The sequence below is a fragment of the Leuresthes tenuis genome, unplaced genomic scaffold (genome assembly GCF_036924035.1).
Source record: "Leuresthes tenuis unplaced genomic scaffold, fLeuTen1.0.hap1 SCAF_21, whole genome shotgun sequence".
In the NCBI taxonomy this organism is placed as follows: domain Eukaryota; kingdom Metazoa; phylum Chordata; class Actinopteri; order Atheriniformes; family Atherinopsidae; genus Leuresthes; species Leuresthes tenuis.
The window spans coordinates 20,057,158-20,084,851 of NW_027325375.1; the positions used below are offsets into that span (position 1 = coordinate 20,057,158).

The 27,694-nt window shown below is 40.7% G+C and overlaps 3 protein-coding genes across 7 annotated transcripts; all 3 read right to left on the reverse strand.

Moving 5' to 3' along the window:
• Positions 1–342: 342 nt before the first annotated feature.
• Positions 343–6,714, reverse strand: cnot8 (CCR4-NOT transcription complex, subunit 8). The gene is made up of 7 exons (XM_072374288.1): positions 6,614–6,714; positions 4,828–5,047; positions 4,381–4,574; positions 2,978–3,139; positions 2,415–2,559; positions 2,206–2,316; positions 343–1,068 (listed from the first exon to the last, which is right to left on the reverse strand). The coding sequence occupies exons 2-7, from the start codon at positions 4,942–4,944 to the stop codon at positions 940–942; spliced, it is 858 nt and encodes a 285-aa protein (XP_072230389.1). The 5' UTR covers positions 4,945–5,047; positions 6,614–6,714; the 3' UTR covers positions 343–939.
• A 637-nt stretch (positions 6,715–7,351) lies between these two features.
• Positions 7,352–13,090, reverse strand: LOC140280398 (synaptotagmin-like protein 2). 2 transcript variants are annotated; one of them, XM_072375717.1, is made up of 10 exons: positions 13,011–13,090; positions 12,283–12,329; positions 12,053–12,157; positions 11,003–11,172; positions 10,255–10,357; positions 9,467–9,628; positions 9,288–9,387; positions 9,084–9,189; positions 8,575–8,780; positions 7,352–7,902 (listed from the first exon to the last, which is right to left on the reverse strand). In XM_072375717.1, exons 2-10 carry the CDS (start codon positions 12,322–12,324, stop codon positions 7,754–7,756), a joined length of 1,143 nt encoding a protein of 380 aa, XP_072231818.1. In that variant the 5' UTR covers positions 12,325–12,329; positions 13,011–13,090; the 3' UTR covers positions 7,352–7,753. The 2 variants fall into 2 exon arrangements, with proteins under 2 accessions (XP_072231818.1, XP_072231817.1); XM_072375716.1 differs by having other exon boundaries at positions 12,283–12,350.
• A 298-nt stretch (positions 13,091–13,388) lies between these two features.
• LOC140280395 (synaptotagmin-like protein 2) lies at positions 13,389–27,586 on the reverse strand. Of its 4 annotated transcripts, XM_072375712.1 has the most exons (8): positions 27,519–27,535; positions 26,524–26,611; positions 25,818–26,011; positions 23,936–24,090; positions 22,194–22,317; positions 18,967–19,036; positions 18,619–18,859; positions 16,990–17,084 (listed from the first exon to the last, which is right to left on the reverse strand). In XM_072375712.1, exons 3-7 carry the CDS (start codon positions 25,916–25,918, stop codon positions 18,731–18,733), a joined length of 579 nt encoding a protein of 192 aa, XP_072231813.1. In that variant the 5' UTR covers positions 25,919–26,011; positions 26,524–26,611; positions 27,519–27,535; the 3' UTR covers positions 16,990–17,084; positions 18,619–18,730. The 4 variants fall into 4 exon arrangements, with proteins under 4 accessions (XP_072231812.1, XP_072231813.1, XP_072231814.1 ...); XM_072375713.1 differs by lacking the exon at positions 26,524–26,611 and having other exon boundaries at positions 27,519–27,586; XM_072375714.1 differs by lacking the exon at positions 27,519–27,535 and having other exon boundaries at positions 18,619–18,856; positions 26,524–26,818.
• Between the last annotated feature and the right edge of the window lie 108 nt (positions 27,587–27,694).

The window sequence follows — 27,694 nt, forward strand, 5'->3', positions numbered from 1 at the left end:
GCCATTCCGACCAACAGGGAAACATCTAATCTATTTTTCTAAGAAATCCTCCCTCTCATCTTCCACTCCTTTTTGTCTTTAAATATAATTTAAATGTAAACTTCCCAGTTTTTCTGCAGATTATCCATCCAGGTTTGGTAAATGTAAGAAATACAACGTACCCTGGCAAAAAAAAAAAAAACCTAAAGATCGTTGCATCCGATGGTCTATTTTTCTAAATGTCTCCAGTTTGCGGATCAGTCTGCAGTTAAGCAGCAGCACTGCACTTCTCCGACTCGTCCACTGCCTCAGTCGTCTCTGTTCTTTGCCAAATTAGCCGCACACAGACACAGATGCTTAGTATTTACATTGAAAATACAAAAGAATTTAATATACAACTGTTAAACAATGCAGAATGTAAAAACAGTGACCACGACGTCTGTAAAGCTGACAGATTGGTTTGGTGGTGAATGTACAGGAAAAACAGCAGTTCGCCCACTGAAACATATGCATGACCAAACATTTACACACTCTGATGTTTTCTGAGAGTGGGAATGAGCTAAAACATTTTTATTATCATCAAAATTATACAGTTTAATTTACAGGCCTTCCAGCATTAACTTTAAAAAAATAAAGAAAAGTAAATCCCTGTGAGGATAGTCTGAACTGAAGTGTCTAAAATCACAGTTTGATACAGGAACTGGTCCCCTGCTGTAACTGATGCTGTAAAAGCAAAGATTTTCTTTTAAAAAGTGTTCTGAATACACTGCCTTATACTCAGTAAAAAGAGACTAAAAAGAAACGAGTGAAGGCTCCGCTCTCCCTGCGAGTCCATCGAACAGTCGCTCAGGGGGGAGGCTCAAATATTTAGTGAAGTCTTGTTGAAGGACGCGAGCTCGGACTTCTGCTGGTTGGCTTTTAAAACAAGTGCGTTTCCACTTGAAGGAGTCGGGCGCACGGTCAGTGCTTGTTGTTGGTCTCCTCCTGGCCCGAGCTGGAGATGCCGTTCTGCGGTTGGCTGGATCCGGAGCCGAGGCCGTACAGCCTCCCGCAGTACTTGGCGTCGTCGATGTTGTCTTCGAAGAAAAGCTGATCAGAAAACAAATCGATCCGTTAGATTAGTGACATGATTATGTTTCAATGTTCTGTTATAAGACGGCGTTTTTGCAACCCAGAGAAGTTGAATTCTGACCCGTTCACGCGTGCGCTGGCAGGAACTGAACTTGTTGGTGTCGCATGAATAACCCCGCTGGTGCTTTTCTGTCTCATTTTGTGACTTTATTTCCTAAAGAACATATCTTCTATAGAGTATGAAGTGGCCCCAACCCAATTATTCATAAAGAAAACAAGCTACAAACTGACTCCTTTTACCAAACAAAACAAAGCCATAAAACAGGTTAGAAGACCGGCTAAAAATCATATTTAAATGCTGATCGAACATGAAATGCATCATCCCAAATACTATAATAAATAACACCAATATAAAATAAAAATAATGATGATTAGAATAAAGGACTGATCTTATCAGTGTGCTGCCCAAGAAATATACCGTTTATTACCACAAGGTGGCAGTATAACATACAAGAGCACAAACGTTTGTTTAGAATTTGGTCTATTCTTTACTATTATTAGCCTCATAGAACACAAAATAACACAAATCTGCATAAGTCACATAAGAGACTCACTGGTTTCAGAAGGTGAGGGAGGGGCGGATGTCTGAATAACTGAAAAATTAAAAGTTCCCTCGAAATAAATAAATCTAAAGTCCCAAAGAATGATAACCCTTCATGATAGATTCCCAGATTTATTTTCTCGGCATATTTATTTATTTATTGAAATGGCCTCTTTGCCCGTCTCTGCTTCATGGACAGAGCATCAGGAGCGCCGTCCTATTGACCGCGATGCGTTCCGTCTCCATATTTAGAGGCAGTTGACTGGACCACGTGAATGTGGCTGCTGACTATTCGACCTCGGTCTAAATAAACGAGGATCGGCACGACAGCTGACGACACCGGGAATCTGAGAAAGAAACGGGGAGATGAAGACATCCGGATGCTTTTAATTAAAAAAAAAAAAACAATGAGCGAAAATATGAATTTGGGCAAAATAACAGACGACTGAACGTTCAGTTGACCATCAGGCGGCAATCCTGAAATAAGAATCAGCCAATTCTCGGTTGTAAAATGAAATGTAAAATCCACTGAGTAAATATGAATGCAAGTGTACCTCTTTCATTCTGAAGAAAGCCATGCCTGTGAGCAGAGAGTCCGACCCAGCCTGATGCTGCCGTCCAATCCTCTTCAGCTCCAACTGGTCTGCCACTTCCTGCAACCCGCCCTGCACACAAACACGCCCGTCAGAGACCTTCGGAGCCATGGCTACAGCGAGGAAACGGGCGTCAAATCTGGACCCGAGGCACCTTTGCAGACACATACCTTCAGATTTTTGCAGCTCTTCATTAAGTACTTCACATCGTAGATTGCGGGGAAAAACAAGTTGAGGATCTGAAAGAAGTCGTGTTCCTCTTCAGGAAGCCGTGCGTCTGTCAGAAGCTTCACCAGGTAGCCGAAGTCGTAGCCACTGAGGAACAGAAAACACGAGGCTCAGTCCAGGTTTCACTGGGTCCTAATTAAGTGCAGCCATCTGAGAACTCAATTTGTTTTGATTTCTTTAGAATAATGGCTGCATTTGCTTTTAGAAACAGACGTTCCTGTTCAGCACCATCTTACTGACCGATGCTAAAATATTATCATGTGGTATGACGGCCAAAATAAATAAATGTTACATGTTTTTGATCATCAATAACAGTTTCCAGTTGAGAAGAAAGAACAGATCAGTTGGAAATGATAAATTAACTGAAGCTGAGGCGACGATATCTGGTAAAAAAAAAAACATGCACGTTGGTTCATAATGGAAATGATCTAGAGTCGGCGTTATTTTAGGAATTCTACTTAGTTTAATGGCTAAACATATTTGAGTGGTGCAAAAGCCGACCAACCTGTGGAAGGACAGCCACTTGACGTTTTCACACAGCACCAGACCAGACGTCATGAGGAGCTCAGCGAAGTAGAGCGTGTCGATTCCTTCTTCTTCGTGTTTTTTAAACTGGAGGCCGGAATTCTGGAGCAGGTCTATGGAGTCCTGCGAGTACATGTCTTCTCTGTGGGGAGAAGTTACAGAGACATCGAGCTCAACCACCAACAGATCAGTTTTAGTTAAGATTAACATGAATTAACTCTTTAAAAAAATAAATAAAGACACTAACAACCTGACGCCATCTCACACCGAGCTTTAAGTCACAGACTAAAGATCTTACAGGGTCACTGGATTTTTCTGAGATTATTTCCCATCATGCACCTGGTGGAAATTCTTAACAACTATGAAGTCAACCGATTAGCAGCTTTAAGCCGCAGCTGCTTTTTGAAGTGCAGAAGAAATGTCGTCGAGGAAATCTAACAGAGCTGTATTAGCATCACTCGCTGTAAATATCGAAGCTCTTAACTTTTAGGATACTCAAAATCACATTTCAGTGGGCATCTTTTTAAGGTTTAAATGTTCACAGCCAACAAACGGCTCTCACTCAGTGAGCCGACATTATAAGAGGGGAATAAAATGGACAGCTGAAACTTCACGATTGAAACGTGGCTTTCTGAGTTTTCTTTCCATCAGAAACTCACTGAAGCAAAGACAGACAGTAAAACTGAGGTTGTGTTTGATTTGTCCACTTGGTAACTACACAAACCACTCTGTAGTAACTTTGCATTCGCTTAATAAAGCGCGACAGACTCAACCATGAAGTGCCATTTCTCGTTCTTCAGTGGAAACAGCAACATGCGCTCGGGAGACTTGTGTAGCTTTAGAAACATTTGCATGCAAGTTGCATCAATAGGCGCCGGCGGGCCTCTGAAACTATTAATTTAGGAGATAATTACATGGTTACAGCCGCAGCTGGTGCTTGTGTCAGTTCATACATGTTGTGGAGTCCATTGCCTCACATTTGACGTGTACAAACTGCAACTATAACTGCATATCTGGCACATAATAACTATACGGATAAGTGTCTGAAATTAAACACCAGCTGACTGACCAGACTCAGAACTAGAGATTCTGCACTCATATCTGTAAGTATTACAATTAAGGCTGTGAATTGAGCTGTATCAGACTCATTCATTACTAATATGAAGTCAAGCGATGGGAACAAATACAATACTGACAAATAAATCCTACTGCGCAAAGGGGAGTCATATTTATCATAAAACAGCAGTAAAAGGCTGTTAAGATATATTATTGTCATAGAAATTAAAGCATTTCTTCAGGCGTCAGAGCGCCTCGAGAATCCAAACAGAGCCAAAGCAAAATGTGTTGAATTTTGAGCGGAAGGCAAAGGAAGAGTCCACATACGTGAGGTTGAATTTGAAGTTGAACTGCCACGTCGTCGTGCCAGGAGGATAATCTCCATCCTCGTTCATGAACGTGAGCCCGAGCTGGATGATCTTCAGGAGGTCGACGTTACACCTCAGCAGCTGGTACTGGTAGTCTACTGTGCTGCGAAACTCACCGATCGGCCGGACTACGACTCCGGGGAATTCTGTGTCCTGGTGAACAATGAGACAGGGAGCTCATCAGTCTACGACGCTTTGACAAACACTATTTGTTCCCACTCTGCATCGTCAGTTTCATGGTGAAACTCAGCACAGTTTCATTCAAGATTCCCAAACAAATGCACAGAAATGTTCTTCATCCAGAAGCTTTACAACATTTACTCCAAACTAATACACTGAATTTCAATATGACTGGATGACAAAATTAAGCTAAGTTTGAGTAAGCTGTAAAACGGCAGCGTGCTACCATGGCAACGAAGTTGTAGCTTTGAATAATCTGCCGGATCTTCCTCATTTCATCCTCAACATTGCTCGCCCAGACCTCACAGATTATCTGACTGGAATCTGTAAGTGCGGCTGGCATGTTGGCAGGTCAGGTGAAGCGTTAAAATCCCAACAGTCCTGCAGCGCTCGTGGGGGTGTAGAGGGGAGGGGGGGACGGGGCCAGCACGCTGAATAAATTAACTCTGTTGGAGGAGGAAAAGAAGATATCAGTGAATGCATTTTAATCAATGTGCAACACACAAACAAAACTTTTTTTTTAATAAAAACCATGTAAAAAACAAAGCCGAGGACACTAAGGAGCTAAAACTCCATCTGACCAGTAGACTGTACATAAATCTACACCTGCTGCATCCTGGGAATTTTTTGTGTTGAGTCAAATCGTCACACATCTGTCTGTCCATCGCAGCCACTCAGAGGTCAGCGTCGTCAAGGCTACCAGGTTACATACTTTGACGCTGACTAACTAAAGCCGTTCAGAGTGAAACGCCGTGAGCCACTTCAACCATCTGCACGATTACTACCAAATAAAAACAAAGTGCTCGACAACGCCTTGCTGCATGCCGACTTAACTTCCGTTTGATGTTGAAAACATTTTAGTCAACATTACAGGACAAACGGGAGTTTTTACTCAGAGCTCACACACCGTGAGGTTAAAGTTGGACTAGAATAAACTGGGTTTACTCTCTGTAACTGTAACCAGTCAGCGCTATCAAATTGTGGAAATAAGGGAAATGAGACACTGATTGAATGCAGTTGTTTTCATACAGGTGAATCAAAATTAATTTGACAGGCCTGGGACACACTGAACAACTAACTTCAAGAGGCAGTTTTCTCTATGCTGCTTACAAGAAAAAGTTAAAAAATGTATCATATGCGAGTTATTTTTATAAATTAGGTAGTATCACAGCTGATTAGACGGTGGGGGATACGTGTGCATCTGTATGAGGGTGAACAGACTAAAGCTGGACGAGTTTTGTCTTTATTTTTGCTTTGGGCTCTGCACATACACTTCACCAGCACCATTTCTCCACTTCTCATGCCAGATTGTGAGCCTCTTTCATAAGAATGAGAAGATCCCCGAGGACGTAAAATCGTGTCAGAGTTTTCTTAAACCTCTCGTGTTACACTCCCTAGATATTAAAACTGTTCATTTCTATATCTACTAAAATACGTATTGTCTTAATTTTAGTTTAAACGTGAGAACACTTGTGACTTTTAAAGGTAGCTCAGGTGATGTCCCATATCTTGTCGTAAGTTGGCGGTTTTCTGAGTAAAGTGAATTCAAACTACTGTAGCCCTACAACAATACATGCAGAAATGTGTTCATATTCAGCTTCAGACAGAGAGAATACTCTTTGTTACCATGACAGCAACATGAACAAATGTTTGACTGTTTTCACTCGCAGCTTAGGAAACCCAGCGGCACCACATGTCACAACTGGAATATTTTAGGGCCAGCTTATCCCGTTTAACAACTCATATGTTTCATGTGAGTGTTTTAGCGCCAGCGCAGCTTCAAGTAAGCAGAACACCAACAAACAGCGCTGCAACGAGGGACCCCCAGCGGCACGATTAGCATCCTAGCTAACGTTTACATGCTAACCGTCGAGCTTTTGACGTAGCAAGCGTTACGGGAGCAAACAGTAAATCAAATCCACTCCGCATTATTATTTATCGGCGTCTTCTAAACGGCCAACAACTGCAAACCGGTCAACATACCACTATGGAAAGAATAAATATTAATTCACCTGAAATTTCCTCGACGTACCCTGCCAGCTAGTTGACAACGCACTCTTCTTCGTTCTCTTCCTGTTCACCCCTCTTTGCGTTTATCAGCAGACTCTTTAATTTGAACACCGCCACCTACTGTCCAAAATCTATAATGACATTCGACAAGTGGTGCGACTGGTAATTCACAGCACTCAGGGCGGTGACCCCCAAACTGGTAAGGTAGAAGAGCTGATAACAGCTGAAATTCTGTATAGAATAGAACCTGCAAGCGCCTTCCACAGTACTAGTAAACAAAGAAGTAGGGCAGAAAGAGTTTGTGGATTGCAAGGAACCAATCAACTATATGCAGTCTCCTCTGTAAACTGTATTGCTTTTCCAGATGTTATTTTTCTCTTTTTCTGAGCACTGTCAGTTTTCCCAAGCATGTGCTCCCAGGCACATAGTACTTCATTCAAGTGCACAACTACTATATTTGACTATATTTGTCAAGTTGTACCTAGATTATATTTCACTATGATATGATTCAAATATGTGGAACGAATGTATACCACATCATTTGACATTTTCAACCACTTAGATTGTAGCATTCCATTATAACTTTGGCTTGCTTTTCTGGATACTTTTCTAGAAACTGGATGTACACAAGACACAGAGTGGATTTCGCTTAAAAGAGAAACAGAGCGTGCCCTCATAGCTGTCAACATTGGCTTTTCTAATATGAAGTAATCTGATATTTTACCCAATTAATTTACAACTCACATGAAAATACTGTTTATTGATGAAGAGTTGACTGCAGTAATCACATTATATTGTTATACAGTGTACAAATAGTTAGTCTTCACATCAAGTATGCCTTTTATATCAAATTTGTGTCAGAACTTTATAATACAGATTGTTTTTCCGCAATATTTTTCTGATGTTAAAGATATCTATCATATCAAAAGTTAAGGAGATGTCTAATTTTTCACGTAGTTTGAGCTACATAAATTAAAGCAACGTATACATTTATAATTACAGTGATAATCACTTTCTAAATCCAATCAGTTCTTTAAGGCTGCTGCTTCCATTCATCGTGTGTCGCACATTGTTCCATTCAAAAGTTCATACATTGATCCTCCCTCGCTCCGACAAACGTGCCGACGCGTTTTTGAACAGGATCACTTCGTCAAGCTCTTTGCTGTCACCAACATTCTCAGAGGCAAAACATCCTCCACCCATTCACCATTACGCTGCAACATCCTCTGCCATAAATTCGCTTCATCCGTCGTCGAATCCATCCAAACCACTTCCACTCCGTAACTCCTTCCTGCAGAGACAATCACAGAAATTATTTAGATGTTGAATTAAAGACCGTATTTACATCTGGGAAGAGGAAAGTCTGGGGATTTCTCCTCAGAGTGTGGCCTCATCCACCCTGTGCTGGATAATTGGTAGAAAATTGATGGATGGGATGGTGCAGTTGGACAAAATAAGCTCTTGTCAGGTCACATGAAGACATACTGCTTGAATTACACAATGCTGCTGCTTTGAGTATGAACTAAATACAATACATTTTAATGGTGGGGACTCAGAGAATCATTTCTTTGGACTTGTATCTATGAAATAAAGGTTCAAATGAATGAACAAATTACAGATGTCATTTTAAATGCAGTTTCAAAGCTCATGTGCATCATACCAGAGTTTTATTTCAGTCTACATGCAAGAAAAAAGCATGTCTTTCTTCCAGTACAACACAAACTGCCTGCTGCTCATTTGCAAAATTTAGCATTTTGTATAATTTTCCTTTGTATACATGGGCTTTTTTTTACTGTACACTGCACCATCATTTTCCAACATCCTCGGTTGTAAAACTTATTATGGTGTTTCCAAGTATATCCATATTCAGATCACACTTTCCCAGATGGAAACATAGTATAATACATGAATAAAACACATCTAGATAGCCAGACAAAAGAGACACAGTAAAGCAAAATATCACCTGTCCCGAGCCCAAGTCTCAGACCGCCGATGTAGTGGTTCTTGAGCCGGTCGTGATCCCACACCGTGATTTCCACGCAGGCCTCTTTGAGGTCCTCTGATCGAAAGCCATCATACACCATGATGTGGTTGAACATGGGGCTGGCTGTCTTCTTTACCACCCGCGTCTTCTGTCGGCTTTTGCTGCTCGTATCGGGAAGAACGGTGCTGGCAGCAGCGGACAGGCGATTTTCGACATATATGGTGCAGAAAAACAAATGAATCAAAGGTGGAGATTGGGAAAAGCAAGAGTCCATTCTGAGAAAATGGACCACTTTAAAACTATTAAATGTGGCGTTGGTTTACTTTTAGAAATGAACCCCATCAGAGTGGAAAATAGTAGTGAAATGCATTCAAAAATGCTGCATCATCTTATAATTTTAGTTTTCTCAGAAACTGACTACACTTCTTTTTGATCAACTTCGTGTCTTTGTGGTCGTTGGTACAGCAGTTTACGGGGAAGTTTCTCACCACTTCACAAACGGGTTGATAATGAATCCTCTGACTGGGGGAAGATTCTTGCAATCTTTCACCCAAATCTGCACCTCACCCGTCTCCATCCGAGGTGTCCCCTTGCCTGTGGATGCAGTGAGACCACAACAGGTGGTGCTGATTAAAAGAAAAACACAAAATAGATGGAGAGAATGAATAAAGAGGGGTAAGTTATTCGCTCACTGTGGGGTGTCTGTGACAGGAATCTCAGGGCGACTCTCATCTGTCCTCTGCTGCTGTCCATTAGGCCCGATGAAGATGATGCTGAGATTTGTTCTGAGACCTGAAGGATGCAGTTCAGGTGAATAAATGTTGGATCGCGACTGGAACACACAAAGTATCCACAGACACTTGGCTTTTACCCTGGCTTTCAATGCATATTCATTTATCTGCGTGTTGCTGAAGTCCCACTGAGACAAATCCAGGTCCACCTCGCCCAGAAAGCTGTTCCGCCCAAAAGTGTCATTGTGCCACACTGAGATGTTCAGTTGGTGAGTTCTCAACTCCTCCATTTTTGCTTTAAACTGTGAAGAGAGAATAAGGCAGCAAACAGGAGTGGAAGAATTATTATAGGCATTTATGACTAATCTGACTCCCAATGTTCACCTAAGTTATGTAAGTATGTTACATATGTACTCAATGCAGTTTATGAGTTGAGTCATTTTATAACTTGTTAAATCTCAGGAGATTTAGAGAATTTCCCCATTCGCATTACCTTAATGACTCCTGCCGCGGTACAATGCTTGTTTCATAACTAATCATCCATTTTCCATACTGGCTTAAACCAATTAATTATCATGGGGTATAAATTTGCAATTGTAAGAAAAACATCAAAAGCTGAAACTATGACACAATTGTCATTTTTACAAGAGTCACCTGAAACTCCCATGAACTAACAAGCCAATTTCTCAACCAGCTACTCCAAATAGCCTATTAAACTGTCAAATAATTATGGTCGAGCTGATGATCAACATTTCCCTGTGAAGTGTAGTGAAGAAGAAAGCAGGACGACACCGACATACTGACCACCTTCATGTCACCATCAAAGTAAAACAACGATCGGTTTCCACAACATGCAAACATGTCAGTGGATGAAATATAGAGTAGATATCATCAGATGCTTGTTAAATAGAGAATATAGCTTTCTCACCCCGAGGACTTCATTGTAGGTGGGGTTTAATGTCTTCTTTTTAACTGTCGTTTTTCTCTTGCCCAACTTTCTTTTGTCAGGGAGAAGGTAGCATTTTACATACCTGCACAAACACAGCACAGTTAGTCAGGACAGTATCGAAAATGCAGATGAGGTAACCGTACCCTCTCCTTCCTCAGCCTCTGCCTTTGTAATGTGTGCAGAATGTGGTTTTGGACCATGGACGTCCGATCTTTGTGGAAGACTGTTTTCAAAACTATCTTTCATCACACATTTGCTGACCAAAGACTGTGCATTTCAGCCATTTTCGAGAATTATTTCCAGCAGGAGTCAACTGACATATGAGATTCATGTTTTAACCTCTGTTTTGACCTGTAGGTTCTGTTTTTTAACCTTAAAATGACTAATTTCACAATATTTCTTTAGAATCAGAGTCTGAATCAGAAACAGAAGTTTTTTATCATGATCGTAAAACAGTACAAGGCGATTAATTAATTAATAAAATGACAGATTCAAACATACACACATTCAAACATACCTAAAAATGTATTTAGGTGAATAAATAATCATTAGGAATATGTATGGCTGAAAAACAAAGAAATCAGGATAAATATTGCACAGATTGTCCCAGTTATTGCACATTCAGCCATAGTGAAACAAGCTGGAGCTATTATTTGAAATCAGTCCATATCTGATGTGATGCTGTGGCATTACCGTTTTGACCGTGACGTTCATAGCGAGCACTTACGGGTCAGAACGGTTCTTCTTGGTGTCGGCCACAGCCAGACCCCTGACGAGCACCACGAAGATCTGAAACTCTCCAAGTTTCTGGATGTAGTTCACAGCAAACTGGATGCTTCCCTGGACTTCAATGTCTCCAAACTCTGCAGGGTAGAGGCTACTTATGCTGCTGCTGACCTGTGTCAAGAGAGAAAATAAGCTCCTCTCTAAATCTATCATACTTGACGTGGCACATCGAAATTTGTGTACAAGATTGACCAGGTTGTACTGAAGGAAGATAAAGAGAGCCCCTTGCCGCTGGTTCTCACATGTAATATGGACAGTAAAATACAGAAAAAGGGTAATAAAGACTCTCTAAAGCGAACATGTCAGCACAGCTTAGGCTTGCAAAGCTGCATCTGAACAAACCACAAGATCTCTGGAACAATGTCCTTTGGACAGACCAGACCAAAGCGGAGATGTCTTAAAGTGGCTTTTAGAACTTTTAGAACAAGAAGTGCTGAGCCCTCCTTTAAATCATAAGTCGATATATGTGACCGCCTTTCTTAAAACAATACTAGAGAAGTTTGTGAACTTTAAAACCATGGGCTTCTAACTGGTTCTAAAGTATGTCGACTTTTGTTCTGCACATTCCTGGGCCTGAAACTGTCGTGGAGGGCTGAGATACCACAGTTCATGACTTGGGTTTCCTGCCCCGTACGACACCATTGTGCTGTGTGGGCTTTCGATGGCGTCTTTGTGGCCTCCTCAACATGACAACAAATTCATGTGTGTGGCTGTACATGTGCAGGGCTGTAACATCCCACCATCCCAACTGTAGGAGGAGCCAAACAACAACAAAAAAAAAACTGCCAGATTCTTCAGCATTACTTTGTTTGCATGCATAATGTTGACAAGCTAATTGATCACACCGTGACATGTGGTTTTCATCTGATGTGTAATTTTCAGGTTCCACCCCTCTTTCCATTTCATAGAATATTAAAAAAAAGTCATCATCTTACCAGCCCTTAAATTTAGAAGATCAAAACATAATCCAGTGAGCTGTATGTAGACTTACAGATGACATGGAAGCCATTCCCGAGGAGAGAGTCAAGTTAGAAAACGAGGTGCTGTTGTTTCTTCTGTGTCCCAAGCTGGTCTGAAAAGTGCTTTCTCTGACTGTCTGATGATGTGTTCAGATAAAAGAAAAACATCCCACAACAGTCAGACAGAATTAGACTAAACATCTGTGCGTTGCAAATGCATTCAAACTCTGGATGAAGCACAAGTCACGTCGGAATGATTTACCTCCTCCTGCTGAAGAAATGGCACCGAAATGCTGCATTTCATCGACTCTGAGTTGGAGACAGGAGACGCTGTTGTCAAAGAGAGGAAGAAACATATGACTTTTCATCTCACAACGTGCATTAAACATTACAATGAATGTAGCTCGTTAAATAAATAGCTCCTCAGAAAAGACCACATTTTTTACCGCAATCAACACTTCAGTGTTACTTGTTCTGGAGGAGGTTTTGGTCCTCTCCTCTCCACTTTGGATAGAAAATGGGCATTAAGATTGAATTCTATTTGATACCACCCCTGCTTTAAATACATTTCTACATCAGGTATTTGTGTTTGTATTGATCCCGAAGGAAATTCAAGTTTCAGCTGCTCTATTTACACTTAGAGCAAGTACAAGTAGAGAAAAAATATACAGAAGATAAAGAGTTGGCAAAAAGGTATCAAATGTTTTTATCAAATATGTTAATATACTGTATATTATATGATGTATAATTTTATAATATTTAATAGGCTCCTCTTCATTCAGTAATTCTTTGATTTTTATCTATAATCGTGACCAAAACGTGTGTAATTATGTGTAAATCATAAACACATTATTGATATTCTATTCTTTTAACATCACAATTACCATCAATACTGGAGACCCCTAAAAATGTTTTCCAGAAAATAGATTATTTGAACAACACAGTGGTTACGGTACTGATACAAAAACACATTACACATTTTTCTGTTACCTGTTTGTGAGGTGAGATTTTCCAGACTTTTGGATGAAGACTTGCTCCTCGAAGCTAATCGTTTCAGAGTGGATATGATTGGACTTTCACCATAACCTACCACACAAGACCATTTAATTGAATATTTCAGTGTAATAAGTGCAATATTTTGTAAATCTGTTAAATGATCACAGTAAATGTTACAAATATGCCCTTCTGTACATATATATATATATATATATATATATATATATTGATGGATTAAGAGGAAAACTGTTAGTAATACCAGACTGAATGTTAATAGTAGTGATAAAATCAATGGTACATTAGCATGGCAGATTGTATAAACGTGAAAGAGAACTTCTAATCATTTATTTGATATGATTTGTTTATGAGTCATCAGCTTTTAGCCACATCAGTGAGGTCAGAATTTGAAAGCTCACTCCCTGAATTTGCCCGAGACAGAGACCAGGTCCTGGTTGTTGCATCTTGGCTCGCGTTTTCGTCTTTGCTTTGCACATTCCAAGAACTCCAGTCAGGATTTCTCTCAGTGGGATTGTCACTCTGGTTTCCTAAAAAGTTTAAGAGGGCTCTTTGGGGTCTGTGCCCGGCATCACTCTCTGCTTTGTCGTGGTGAAAAGGAGGACTGTGGGCCCTCTCTGTTGGTCCCAGATAGTGTTGGTTGTCCTTGGGGATGAAAGACCTGTGGAGGGATGTGAAGTTTTCCACCTTGTTCCTTGACTCTTCCTTGGAATGAGGCGAAGTCGAGGTGTTTGATGTTCTCTGTGTATTTACATGACTAAAACACGTCTCTCCGTCTGCTGGATGTGGAAGCAGAAGAGAAGAGGTGTTGTCTTTTGTGTCTGTTAGCGCTGCCTGCTTTGTTACATGTGAGGGACTCTTCTTCTGCCTTGGCACTGCTGTCAGACTCCCTTGTTGTTCTTCTGCAACTTTAGCTTTGGGGTCAATCTCTATCGGAAATGTTTTCAAGGGAGAGCCTTCCAGCTTGGATCCCTTCCCACTTGACGATTCTCTAGGTAGGACCTTTGGGTGGTAGGTCTTGGATGGACTCCACTTGACTTTGTCATCCTTGTCTTTTGGTCGTGCAGATTTACTCGGACTGAGGTGCCTTTCTTGAGACTCAGTATCTTGGCGACATGGCAACTTTGTATCCACGCTACTATCAAAGCTCCCTAGATCGGGCCTGTCTGTCATTTTTGAGGATGTGACAGCAAATGGCTTGTTTTTGTGTTGATTTAGTTGTGATTCTTCCTCAGATTTCTCTCTATTCTCTGAGGATATTCTCCGGTCAGACTGAGGGGAAACCTCTTTGTTACTGATCTCAGCTACCGTGTCGCTCTGAGATGTGAAACTGGACTGCGTGAGAAGGGAAACTGGGATATTCTGTTCCGGTTTTGGGGTGATAAAAGATACAGGAGGTACAGGACAGGTTACACTTTCATCCTGCAGCTCAGAAATGTGTAAATCTGTCACTGAACCTGCTAAAGAGTCATTCATCTCATCATAGACAAAGACAGGGTGAGCTCTGTATGTGCCGTCGTCTTTTGATAAATCCACAAACATTTTTTGATCTGTCTGTGGTGGGAACTGTTTTGGTTGGGGTTTTCCTGCAGAGTCCTCCATTGTTGTTTCCTTTTGAGGCAACACATCATTGTTTATGTTTCTTACGTCAGAGTTAGTCTGAAGACCTTGAGAAGCTGCTATTTCTGTATGGCAATGAGTATCTACATGTTTTGTCTCCTCTCTAGGCAATATGTTGAGGTCCCTCTTTTCTGTCATCCCAAACTCTTTCAGGTCAGACGCCGTCTTTGAAAACTGAGCTTGGCTTACTGACCCTTCTTGCCAAGGATCTGCATCAGATGAAATCAGAGTTTCTTTGAACGGAGTGTTCTGCAGAGCTGTGAGTGTTATCGATCGGGCCTCTACGATCTGAGCTGATTTACTTTTGTCTACAGTTGTATCTGCAGCAGATCTGTAGTCTTTCTGCTGAGATACGAGCCTCTTTTTCTGTGGACTCTGCACATGGGAAGGCTTCTCCTTCTCTCGCCGTAATAATCCAAGCAGTTTTTGCTTATATTTTTGTGAGAGGACATGAGGTGATCTCTTCGAGCTGCGAACAGGTGATGGTTTGGCGTATGACGGGGCCTCAAGAGAATACATGTTGGATCTGACGGAGTCACAGTCCTCTTCAACCTCAGTTTCCAGTTGAGCGGGCTCCTTCACAGCAGAAACGAGACTGGACGCAACTGGGATTTGTGGCTCCGACAAACATTGCTCGGACACATCTGCAAAGATAGATTGATCATTCATGTACATTTTGTTCTTTAAACAATATACAGTGTCACTGCGATTTATGCTGGTCTTTTCTCAGTGTATCGCTGCCAAATGAAGTGGATACAAGCAAACAATTATGTCAGTTTATTGATACAAAACACAAAATATCTGCATAGTCTTTTGTCTTCTACACTGATTGGTCATTTTTTACTGTCTTGATATTATATAATACAATATTATATTTTGTTCTTGTTTTTTGTGTTCTTTGATCCCATTTTTCAGCTGGTAAAAAGGGCACCGTGGCTGTGATCCTGCTGCTGATCAGATGTGAATGATAGTTCCACCTGTCTAATCCCAGACCTACAACAAGACAAACAGCTGAGACGAACAATATAGTCAGATTCCAAACAATTTGGACACAATTCCTGACGGACACAGCTGATCAGCTGCAGGATACGTTGACCTGCGATGATTTTTCTTTCTTTCTCTTCTCCTGACTTTCTGGCCTTCCCCTCTTCTTTTTTTTTTTTTACTCTTGGCAAGCTTCCTGAGTAGTGAGCTGGAAAGGCAGAGCTGTAACTGCATTAATTGTAATTTACTCCCCAGTATACTGTATGTTCTCCCGGTTTTCCTTCGCTCGTTCATCTAGCAGGGCTTCGTTATTTTAGTACCTGTCCTCACCTCCTCCTTTGAGAAGTTCTTACCCACCAGAAACAACTGTTTAAACAAACCCAATGCAAGCTTTTTAGCCCTCCAAATGTGGCAATGAGTAACTTTCAGATGAAAAAGTGATGTGGTGTAAAAATCCAGTGAAGTGCCATGAAATTATTCAGGTTTGAGTCAAACATTATACCTTCTGTTGTCCTTACATTGGGTAGCTCTCCTGTCAGCCCTCCACCCTGCTTCTCCAAACTGAAAAATTCTAAATATGCCTGCAAACCTCAAATTATTACAACTACGCTTGCATACTTTAGGAGTATAAGTGTCACACTTCATTTTAGTCAGATTATAGATGAACTGAAAAGTCCAACATGTCAAATGAGACTGTAATTTATTTAACTATAACCCAAATAACTATGACACAAATACACGGTTCAATGACGCCCAGTGATGATAAAGCTGAACATCCACAAACAACATCAACTGTTTGGTAGCTAAATGTGCAGATACTGAGGTCAACTTTCTGATTGGTTGTGAGGTTGTCTCACTAGTTTTGAATAAAACTCTTACCACCAATGATCTGGTGTGGGCCGGCTTCATCGTCTTGGAAGTTTTCCTCTATTTTGCAGTTGAGTTCATCTTCCTGTGCATCCACTTGACTCTGCTGGAGAAGAGGTTCCTGTGTGCCAGCGTTGGTACAGCTAAAGCTCTCAAGGCCACCGGCGTTTTCCACTTCAGATAGAGGATGGGGCTCGGCGTGAATCGAACTTCGCTCTCCAAGCTGCTTCCCATCCAACTCCTCGACGGCTCTCTGATCAGAGCTGAAACTCAGCTGCTTATTGGCTGTCCAGGTCTCAGTGGCCGGGCTAACAGGACTCTGTGGGACCTCGTGAAAGAACAGTGACTGTGTGGAGGAGGAAGCTGACCTGTTCTCGATGACGGCCTGCAGGTCAGCAGAACCAGCCTGCCTACCACTTGACCCATCTACCTTTACAAAAGAGTCCTGAGAATTTGTGTCGACTACTCTGCTTTCAGGCATTTGAATTGAAACAGATGCATCCTGGGTGACGTCGTTGTCATTCAAGTTTTCTTTAAGGTTAGTAACACTGGAGATGTGACTGTCAGGTGAGAGTGCAGTCTCTGCAAGACACAAAAACAAAATACATTTAAGCATCAGCACACCAGATTGTTCTTTCACTAAAGGTGTTTTAAAAACACTAATTACTTCTGTCCAAAGCAACTTAATAACTTTCCTCTCACATTAGTCACCTCACAACCCCTCAGGATAATCCTGGGTATCTTGAAAGCACCCTAAAAGTTCAAACTATTCCAGTCTTTAACAGTAAAATGAATAAACTTGTTGAAGATGCCAACAAAAGACGCTGCTTTGCCAAAAAATTCAAAAACAGTCCATATTAAAAAATCCAAAGGGCAAGACAAACAGAGAAGAGGACAGAACATATAACGGCAACGAGGATCCGACACAAAGGAACAAAGAAAGTCGTGCAGAATGAAGCCTGAAGAGTAAAGATACGTGAACTGAAACCAGGAGTGAACCAACGCAGGAAAACTGAAAACTGAAATGCACAAACCAAAAAACAGAGAACAAGACAACCCAGAAACCAAAAGACAGAGTCCAGCTGTCCTTAAACAAGGAACCAAACCAAAACCAGAGACTTTGATAGAAAGACCCAACCCAGCTGTGGAATATCATCCGGATTTGGAGTGTCACGATGTAACCGCAGGGGCGATACTTGATATTAAACGAATAAAAGGTCAATATCATGGTTATAATACACAGATGAAAATATGATTGAATGCACATTGGTTCCCTACCTCCTAGTTTGAGTATCTTTTTTTTTCTATTGAGTAACGGTTGTCATTGGTGCTGCATCTTTTGAAACGTACTTCGCTAAAGTTGTAACAAACTACTCGTGTTTTACTCATAAATTGGGCTCTTACTTGTAATGTCTTGCAACAAAAAAAAGATTTTAAAGAAAGATTCCAGATATACATTTAAAAAAAAACTTTTTGGTCTTAAACATAAAACGTGATGCATGTGCATATTACTGGTTACAGGTACAAGAACACATCTGGGCCAAGTAACCGCTGGATCTGTTGGGTCTTTACGTGCATTGCCTGTTTCCTTCTCACTGAATTATTTCTCCGACTTAGAGCCTGAAAAATATGTCCAGGGGCCACAAGTCATGCAGTAGAGATTAGGCCTTCGGAATGCATTTCTGTGTAATTCGCTGGCTAAAGTGGCCTCCTCAGGCTTCCCCTCCCATTGACAGCCTGTGAGAAACTCCATGGTGCCAGCTCACTGGCTCATTTCAGAGCGATTGTGAGAAAGAAACAAACATGGAAAATGCTTCTGCCATGTAAACCAGATAAAAAAATTTTTTTTTAAAAAGAATGATTTCAGCTGTAAAACTTTGATTAAATCATGAAAATGTGTTTTCTCACATTCTGGGCAGCTGTTGTTTACAGTGCTTCACTGAAATCCCAGCAAATGAGAATGAGATCAGATATAGAAAAATTACAGAAGATAAGCCAAGGCAAGCTTTCAACTGCTGTGCAACAACTACTGCCAACATTGTGTCCCCAGGAAGAGCTGAGAAATCCAGAAGACCGAAACACCTGGATACAAACAAGCTAGTAGAGCCAGACTTACGTTGCTTTGTATCATTACTGCTGTCCCAGTTTGTCCATCAAGTCCACTCAGTTTAAAACATAATGAATGATGCATCATTAGATTACATGGATTAAACGTGCTTACACTGACTCTAGATTTTCACAGTGTGATATTTGTAAAATAGCTCACCCTCAGTTTGAGTTTGATCCGCAGCTCCATCCAATAACTGACCATCTTTTTCTTCACAAGGAAGCTCAGAGTTGAATGGATTTTTTCTCTGCTTCAACAGAAAAGAGAGACTGATACAGGTAACACCAGCAAGATACACCGACAAGCATTTGAATCAACTTTTAAGCTTTTAAATTGTTTGACCGGACAGGATCCTACCTTTGTGGGTGATCGCAAAGCTGTTTTTGTAGTGTCCTGTTCGATTTCACGAGGACTGTGGATTTGATACCTGTTTAAATGAGCAATAAAGATATATTATGTGTTCATGATTTTTCTTACAAACAAAGGACGTGCAACTTCAAGCTTCAAGCTGTTCTTAACTTGATTCAGGAAATGCTCATGTAACCGTATCACACCAGCTCACTGAAATTGCTCCACAATTTAATATGAATGTTTCTTTGTGTAGTTCTGCATAGATTTTGGGAAATTCTTCATTTAGATAGCTGAAAACAGGCTCAGGTGCACTTTAGATTTGCAGATTCTTCCAATTTTTATACAGAAAATGATCAAATTTACTCCAACAACAAGCAGAATTCAGCTTTAATGATCAAAGTCACCATGTCGGTGTCGATTTGATGTAGAATAAGGTTTCTTCAGTTCTAAACTTCTTGGTCAGGAGAGAGACAAAGCCTTTCGGATGAGAGGTGAAACATTTTCAAAAACCAAGAAAAAGAAGTCCGGTTTCCCTTATTCAAGCTCTTAAAGTCAAAGTCATCACATATATACATCAAGTCAAGTTTTTTAACCTTGATCCAAACCATTAACTTTTGTCAAATCTCATTCCATCAGCATTGACAAAAGCAAAGATATTGACAATAAGAAATTAAAAAGTGGCTAAAAGGTGTATGGAGCCATTTCAGAGGAAAAAGTTTCCATCCATCCATATTCCACTGAAGGGTCGCAGGGGGCTGGAGCCTATACCAGCTGTTATTGGGCGAGAGGCATCACAGGGAGAATTTAGAGTTTTTGGACCGTGAGAGGAAGCCAGAGTACTTGGAGAGAACCAACACATACACGGGGAGAACATGCAAACTCCACACAGAAAAGCCTAGCTGGGATTTAAACCTGGAACCCTCTCGCTGTGAGGCAACAGTTAGTTGCAGCCCGGCAAAAAGTTTGAAACTGTACAGCCGATCATATACCAGTAAAACCCTGCTGTGCATGCCTTTCTGTTCATGCGACTGCTGCAGTTCAGACACGTGCTGTGTTAAAAGTGACATACATCCAGCATTTTACCAATCTGAGCCAGTTTGCTTTCGAAAAATTCTATGGAAAAGCACCACAGTGGTCACTCAAACGAGAGGCCAACATGTTCAGCTGCAACCAGCTTAATGGAAAGAAGGGCATGTCTGAAAGGAGCTTAAGATCACCTCTCAGAAGCGGAGGAAAACATGAACATGTGATACTTGTAAGAAGATTAGTAAGAACTACAGGGTCAGTTACTGAGTGTCCCTATACTGTGTGCAATACTGTAATAAAGTAATACTCAATAAAGTGTACTCACAAGCAAGCAAACCAAAATAATCTGCTCCACAAGTGCAACAGAGAGTGCCATTCAAAACTAGATGATAATGGAACTTGATCGTTGCTGGCCCAAATTAGCAATGAATGAATCCTATGTACTTAAAGTCCATCCAATCAGTTATATAGTAATCCCTACAGACAATATCCAGAAATACTCCAGCGAAATAATCTACAGTTGCAGATGTGTATTAAACCGTTGTTGATAATCTCTTACAGCATAAAACCATTCAATGTGAGCTTTACTTTTTTGTATCATCTTTTCATTGAATTGATTTAAAAGAAAAGAAAACATCAAACCTAAAAGAACCGTGCTGCAAACCCAACCTCTTTAACTGCACTGTGCAAAAATCTTGAGCAACCCCCATTTCTTTATGTATTGTAGTGATTTACTGAAACCTGTACAAATATAATTGTAAATACAGTATATAAGACAAAAACAGACTTAGAATTCTAAGGAGCACTTGTATTCTTCAACACAGACTGAACCCTCTTAGACGAGTTTTCTGTCAATTCTTTAAGTAGTCTTCAGGAATAGTTCTCCAGGCTTCTTGAAGGACATTCCAAAGTTCTTCTTTGGATGTCGGCTGCCTTTTGTTCCGTTCTCTGTCAAGATGATCCCACACTGCTTCAATAATGTTGGGGTCCGGGCTCTGGGGAGGATTCATCCCTCCATAAGACCTGTTGCCACTGATTTTCAGTCCACTTCTTGTGTCATTTGGCATATATCAGCCATTTCTCCCTGTTTCCCTTCCTTAAGAATGGCTTCTTGACAGCCACCCTTCCATGGAGACCATTTCTGATGAGGCTTGGGCCAACAGTAGATGGATCAACTGAAGGTTCAGATGCATCTCTCAGGTCCTGTGTCAGGTCTTTGCTGGATTTTTTTCCTCTTTCTTAAGGACATCAATTTCAGATGTTGTTCATCTGCTGTAGATGTTTTAGGCCTTGCTCTTCTTCTTTTGTCCTCAACTTGTCCAGTTTCCTCAAATGTTTTAAGGACACACTGCACACCATGCTGAGATATGCCAAGTTTTCAGCTAATCACTTTGTTGGAACAAAAATACTATTTTCTGTCTGTCAGACTGTGTTATCTGTCGTGTTTTTCATAGATGCAACTAAAGTAACGGGAACAAATTGTGTGTCTTTGTGACAGGCTGCTAGTAACAAAGTGCCTAAAGATACAACTTTAAATGGGTTATTTGCTATGTTGTCTGTTATGTGAAGACACAACACTGGTTCATCCCTTCAGTTAGGAGCCTTTTTTCACATGAATGATTCATAGGTCAGAGTTAAGTGGCTTCACAACAACAACAAAAAAAAACATTCCTCTGACATGGTTACGACTATAGATATTTACATTTTGCAACTGTGATTCTGGATGTGTCGCTCCACAGAGTTCATTAACTAGTTTCTTACTGGGAAAAGTTGTTTGCTGCTATGCAAGTCATGTCTAGTGGATTTTTACAGAGCTTTCTCATTGAAATCATCTCCCTGCTGCCGCTTGAAGTTGTGCTGATGAGATTAGTGTAAAACAGCCATTGTTAACACATTATTGGCTTTGTAGTGCTGGCTCATTTGATCATTTTCTAGTTACATCATGAATTTAGAGGATGTTTTAATACCATAGAATGCTAATTAATTGTTATCTCCCTTAGTTGTTTCCTAATTTACCATTTGTACTCTACTATGTTGTTGTTGAGAGGATTGTTTTCAGACCAATGGGTCAAATGTTACCAATCAGACTTGCTCTTTGAGAGTGTTTCTTTCAGACTGAAGTCTTTTTTTGGATGCGAGCTTTCAAAAAAAGACACAAACAAAAACATTTCCCCATAAATCCCAACTTAAGCAGTGTCTATACTCACCCTTCATTGATGAGGTGCATATCGGGCTCCTGAATCAGTCCACAGAGCACAGGTGGGAGAAACACATCTTTATTGTCACTGCTTACAAAACTGGGCCTCTCAGGCAATATGTGAGACAGCTCCACTGCAGCACACAATGCACAGCTTGTGTTAACGACAGGTCATCCTCCACAATATAACAAACTGTATACATTACAACATATTAACCTAATAACTCTCTTACAAATTGATGTATCATTAACAACCATCAAGTAAGAGTAGGTATACACACTGGCTAGAAATTTACTACACTACCATACTAAACTATACTAAACTTCACGAAAGGCTCCCTCAAGGAGAAGCACTACTGCTTCAGTGCTTACAGGAATCTGATCCCTTTTGATACATTTATTTGGGTTAAGAATATTCTTTTGAGAGCCAATTAATGGCAATAACTACAGGGTGGATTTCTCAAAAGCTTTCTCCCAACCGCGAGTCACGCAATTTAACTGGGAGCATCCTGGGTTGTGTCATAACGTCTCTGACCAGGTTTACATTCACGTGTGAAGCAAATCTGAAGGAATGTTTTAAAAAAATACAGGGGAAAAAAGGAAATGGAGTCAGAGATGTTTCGTTAACTGGTTTGAAGCAGGTTGAGTATGTGAGTGTCAGCAAAGGGTGGTGGGATAGGCTACCGTAGTTGCAATTCAGTAAAGGAAGTAGTTGTTCTAACCAGAAACAAAGCTAGAAGATGAATAAACAACTGTGGTGGACATCCACAAGAGGAAATTACTTTAATCTCTGGGAATATCAAGTTTATTATCACATATCTGGTACGATGCTGGTTAATCACATGATTTTACTGTTTGCAGCTCAGAAACAGTAAGTCATTTTGGAAGTTTGGCAGTTTAGAAAGTTGTTTTCATTCCTCATGAAGCAAATCACGTTTTCTTTAAAACAGGCAAAAACCACCTCAAGCAAGCATACCATCTTTATTATTATTGTTTTTACTATTTCCATTGATGTTTTCTTCCTCACATCCTCTATGTACTTATCCAAAATGGCAACAGAACCCAGATATTGTAACATTATGTTCAAATATTCAAGAGTCCATTCACTAGAGGACTAATGTGAAAACCTATTTTAGATCCATCTCCAGAGTCTGCAGACTGTACCATATGAAATTCATCACAGGGCCAACACAGAGAGATAAACAACCATGCATTCTCACCCCTAAAGTCCATTTAGAATAACCTAATAATCAAACATGCATGGTTTGGACCGTAAGAAGAAACCAGAGTACCTGGTAATAACCTGTGCATACGTGGGAAGAACGTCCCAACTCCACACAGAAAGGCCCCAGCCATTTTGGGGACTCGTGTGGTGCAAAGTTACATTTTAAGTCATCACACTACGTTGGCAATATTAAGTATTGTCTGCTGGCGTGACTGACTGTCCAGGGTGCACCATACCTCCTATCCCGTGTTACTGGGATAGACTGCAGATCCCCTGTAATAAGTAGGTATAGGTAATGGAGTGGAATGGCAGAGGTAATGGTTTAGGTAATGGTTTTTAACCCCTTATTGCTATGCTACTACCTTTGTTAATACACACGTGGAATAAAACTATTACCTGGCATCTATAGGCAAATATTTTGATAAATAACCTCTTTTTTGCACATACACCTTGCATTTTAAACCCCTGTACTCGTGTTGCATTGTGCACAGATGAAAGGGAAGCAATGAAGGATATAAAAGACTCACATATCGTTAACGGTTTGTATGTGTGTTTCATGGAGGCCCTGATGATGTCGGAGCCATGGATGCGGTCCTGATGGCGAAGCTGCTTGGTCTCGTAGAACCAGTCTCCGGTCAGGTACCTCAGCTGGTTTCTATCGCTCACAGTCCTCTGCAGGTTCCTGAATGCATATAGTGGCAAATAAATCAATATGTTCATTATTTCTTCTTCATCTACACCTTGAAATGATTTTCAGCGAGCTCTATAAAATTGAGGCAATGTGGAGGATGTGGCTTAAACGGTAGAGTAGTGAACCACTGACCGAAAACCCTGCATTTCGTACAAAGAGTACTGCCAAGACTCAATGTCATTGAGCAAGTGCCTCTCCTCGAGTTCCACTTTGGCCCAGAATCTCCTCTTGGTTCTGCCACCTTGTCATACCCCTTTGTTTTGTGGGAGTAAAGTGCCCCTTTTCATTTGGGGATCATGGAGTGGCAGTCATTAAGCCTTTTGCCTGTGGCATTGAGGGCCAGTTGGATTTGGTAGATAATTACGACTTGATCCCTTAAAGAAAAGGGTCACCTTATCGCGGGAAAATCGAGGGGGCAGGCCCAACTGATAAGGTCAAGGGGCAGAATTTGGATTTGGCCTTTGGGCTTGGGCTTGTTTTTTTTTGCTTTCATGATTTAATCCAAGTGGTTTTACCATGGGTTTCTGCAAAAAATTCATCTTTTACAACTGTGGTCAACTCCCTCCATCTGGGACTTCCTGTTTTCCATCATGGACAGGTCGTAAAAATGCCTGTGGGCCTCCGACACTCTTGCTCTCTCTCGAGTATAGTAACCAGGTATTTTGAAGTCACTTTTGGCCCATGTTGTCGTCATTCACAAGAGCGTCAATAGTAATCATTAAGCTAAGCTTACAACGAATGAGAAACACATTGTAAAGCTTTAACTAGAGGTTCTTATAAACCAATCCAGGGATTTTTGTTATTCCTCTGTCTTTGTCTACATCAAAGACGATGCAAACAGAAGATGAATCAACGCTGGTGCTTTATGCATTTAAAGTTTGGTTGATTTAATCCTACTTTTTGTCACTGTAAAGTTGTTAGCATTGAAATACGCTTCATGCATGAACAGCAAAGTATAAATTGCCACTATTGCCACTACTAGGCCAACAACCGTTTAACAGCTATATCAGTATCTTTGCTGTTGTGTGTCTTGGGTGGCATTGACAGTGGGACTGTTACCAGTTCCATTATGTGTTTCCCAAATGAACCCTTTAACAATATAAGCAGAGAAAAAACGGAGCAATAATGATCAACATCTCTGCTTTTTTCACAAATGGTTGAGGAGACACTTTTTGGTAAAAGTAGGACATTTTGAAAAAGTTATGTCATAACGAATGCCTTCTTTTGGTATTACATACCTAAGACAGAGTATAGTCAGTGAGAATGTGCCCCACCAAATGGTATTCGATATTCAACTTGGGAAACTGTTAAACTGCATTGACAAAAACATAGTTTTGTTTCGATTTCATTTGAGAACAGGGTGAGTGAGAACCTTTTCTAGCAATGGCGTTGGCAATGCTCGGCCTGTAGGTTGTGGAAAAGGACAGGAAGAGGCAGAAGACATCGAGGATTTCAAGGAAAAACAGCACTCAGGGATTCTCCAGCTATGCTAAACAGCTAATCAGAATTTTCTCTTCCATTCACAGATCAAAAGCTAATTCATTATACTAAATTGGCTTAAAATAATGTCAACACCAAAGAGACAACAAAGACAGTTGTTCCCTGCCGCCGTTTGTCGGCTTGGTTTAGTTTTGTGTCCTTAACATTTTATAATTCTGCCTGTGGCAGATCAACTTTAATGAATAGCTGAAATGAGAAAGGTGGATCAAGGGACTCACTGGACACGCTGCTCCTCGGCCTGCTTCAGCTCAGCATCTCTTTTCAAAACAGCCCGGATGGTCTCCTGCTCTTCCTCTGTCAGGAAACTCAGGTCGATCATGGTCGCTGTTGTCTCTTGCTTCACCTTCCACAAACTTTCCACATGTGTCAGAGTCTAGTGACTCGACACGGCTGGCACCTCCAAGTGAGTCATCTGTGCTTTGCAAGAAAGAAAAACATAACACTGAGGCACTGCCGAAACCCTAAAGAGCCTTTTATCTTTTTTCCTCAACTTAGGATTGTTTGTGGCAATGTTAGACCCTATTTGGACCCTGTTTGGACCATTTTTTAGCCTGATAAAAATAAAAAGGGCAGAGGAATTTGAATATTTGATGTCCACAGGTGAGAGTTTCTCTTTTAGTATTCGCCAAGCCATGCAAGAGGTTAGAGAACAAAAATAATCCATTTAGTTGTTTTTTTCTGTTAGAAATAGTGACACAATAATACAGTTCAAATATCAGTGTTGAAAAATACACCTCATGAAACAAGTCAAATATTGTCTGTGTGCTAAAGCCAATAAAAGCAGGAACAGACACGTCTTGTTTGAGTCCAGAGGAGCAATTTTTTGCTTGAAACTCATGCCATCCAGACAGCTCTGCCTTGACATGTAATGTACAAACACTTTCTGACTATTTCTCACCAAAGACACTAACTTTTTTTTGTCACCTTCCTCCCACCTTTGCCTCTCATTCTTCTGCAACACAGCCACAGATCAATAACAATGAAAATCTGTTTGGATGCGATGCACAAGTGTCTAATAAAGAGGACAGTACAAATACAAACATAAATCTTTAACTATACCATAAGTGTGTGAACTTTAGTCCGTAATACATGCAAAAATTTTAATCTCAGCAGAGCCGCTGTTTTCTCTTGTAGAGATTAGATCTTCCTGTGGAATGGCTGCAAGTTGTAACAGCACGAACGTCCACCCACATCAAAAAGTGATATCAGAATTTGTGCTCACAAAAGGTGGAAGTGATGCAATTCAGCTGCTGCACAGAAAGTGTTTTGTCATGTAATAGTGACATATTTTCAGAGCTGTGGATTACATTGTGATCATCTTTTATTTTTCGAGCAAAGGGCTCCAAAGTGATTTGGAAGAAACCTTGCATAACACGGTCTTACCTGAGTAAAGTGCAGATATTTCTTTTTTTTTTATCGCAATGAAAACAATGAAACATTGAAAAGAAGTATTTTTCTGAAAATTGTATCATTGGAAAGCACTACTCAAAGTCAGCTAATCAGGACAGTTAATCTCCAGATTCAGTGGCTCATTGGCACTGGTCAGAAAACCTTTTACAAGCGTAGATGAACAGCGCTCTTAAAGTCATAGTAGTTCCATAATATGGGATCAAAAAACATTAAAGAGTCGCTTTCTATCAAAGTTACTGAGTGCAGTGGCTCTGAGATTAGCTGGATGAAAATCAGTACGGTTGTATGACATAATTTGCTGTTAAGGAAACACACTACTGCAGTTAAAAGGCTACTCTGACTATCAACTGATTCTCTTCTCTAATGAACTAGTTACTCTCATACGAGCTAAACCAAATTCCCATGAAGATCTTGCTGTCATTAGTTCTACTCCTAAGAGGCTAACTGCGGCATCCAAACAACTTGTTTACTGATCAGACAAGTGTACAGTAAGAAAGCAGTCAGCTCACCCCGCTCTGTAGCTCCCTGCTGAATGAAACCTAAACTGGAACGACTATAGAGCTTTTGCTGGTGGGAGGAGCTGCACACACAGACAGAAGTGAGCAGAGAATAACTCAGGTATATGCCTTCAGGTTGCTTATCTCTGCAGAAAATCACAGGTTTTTGTCTGAAGAAGATACATTTC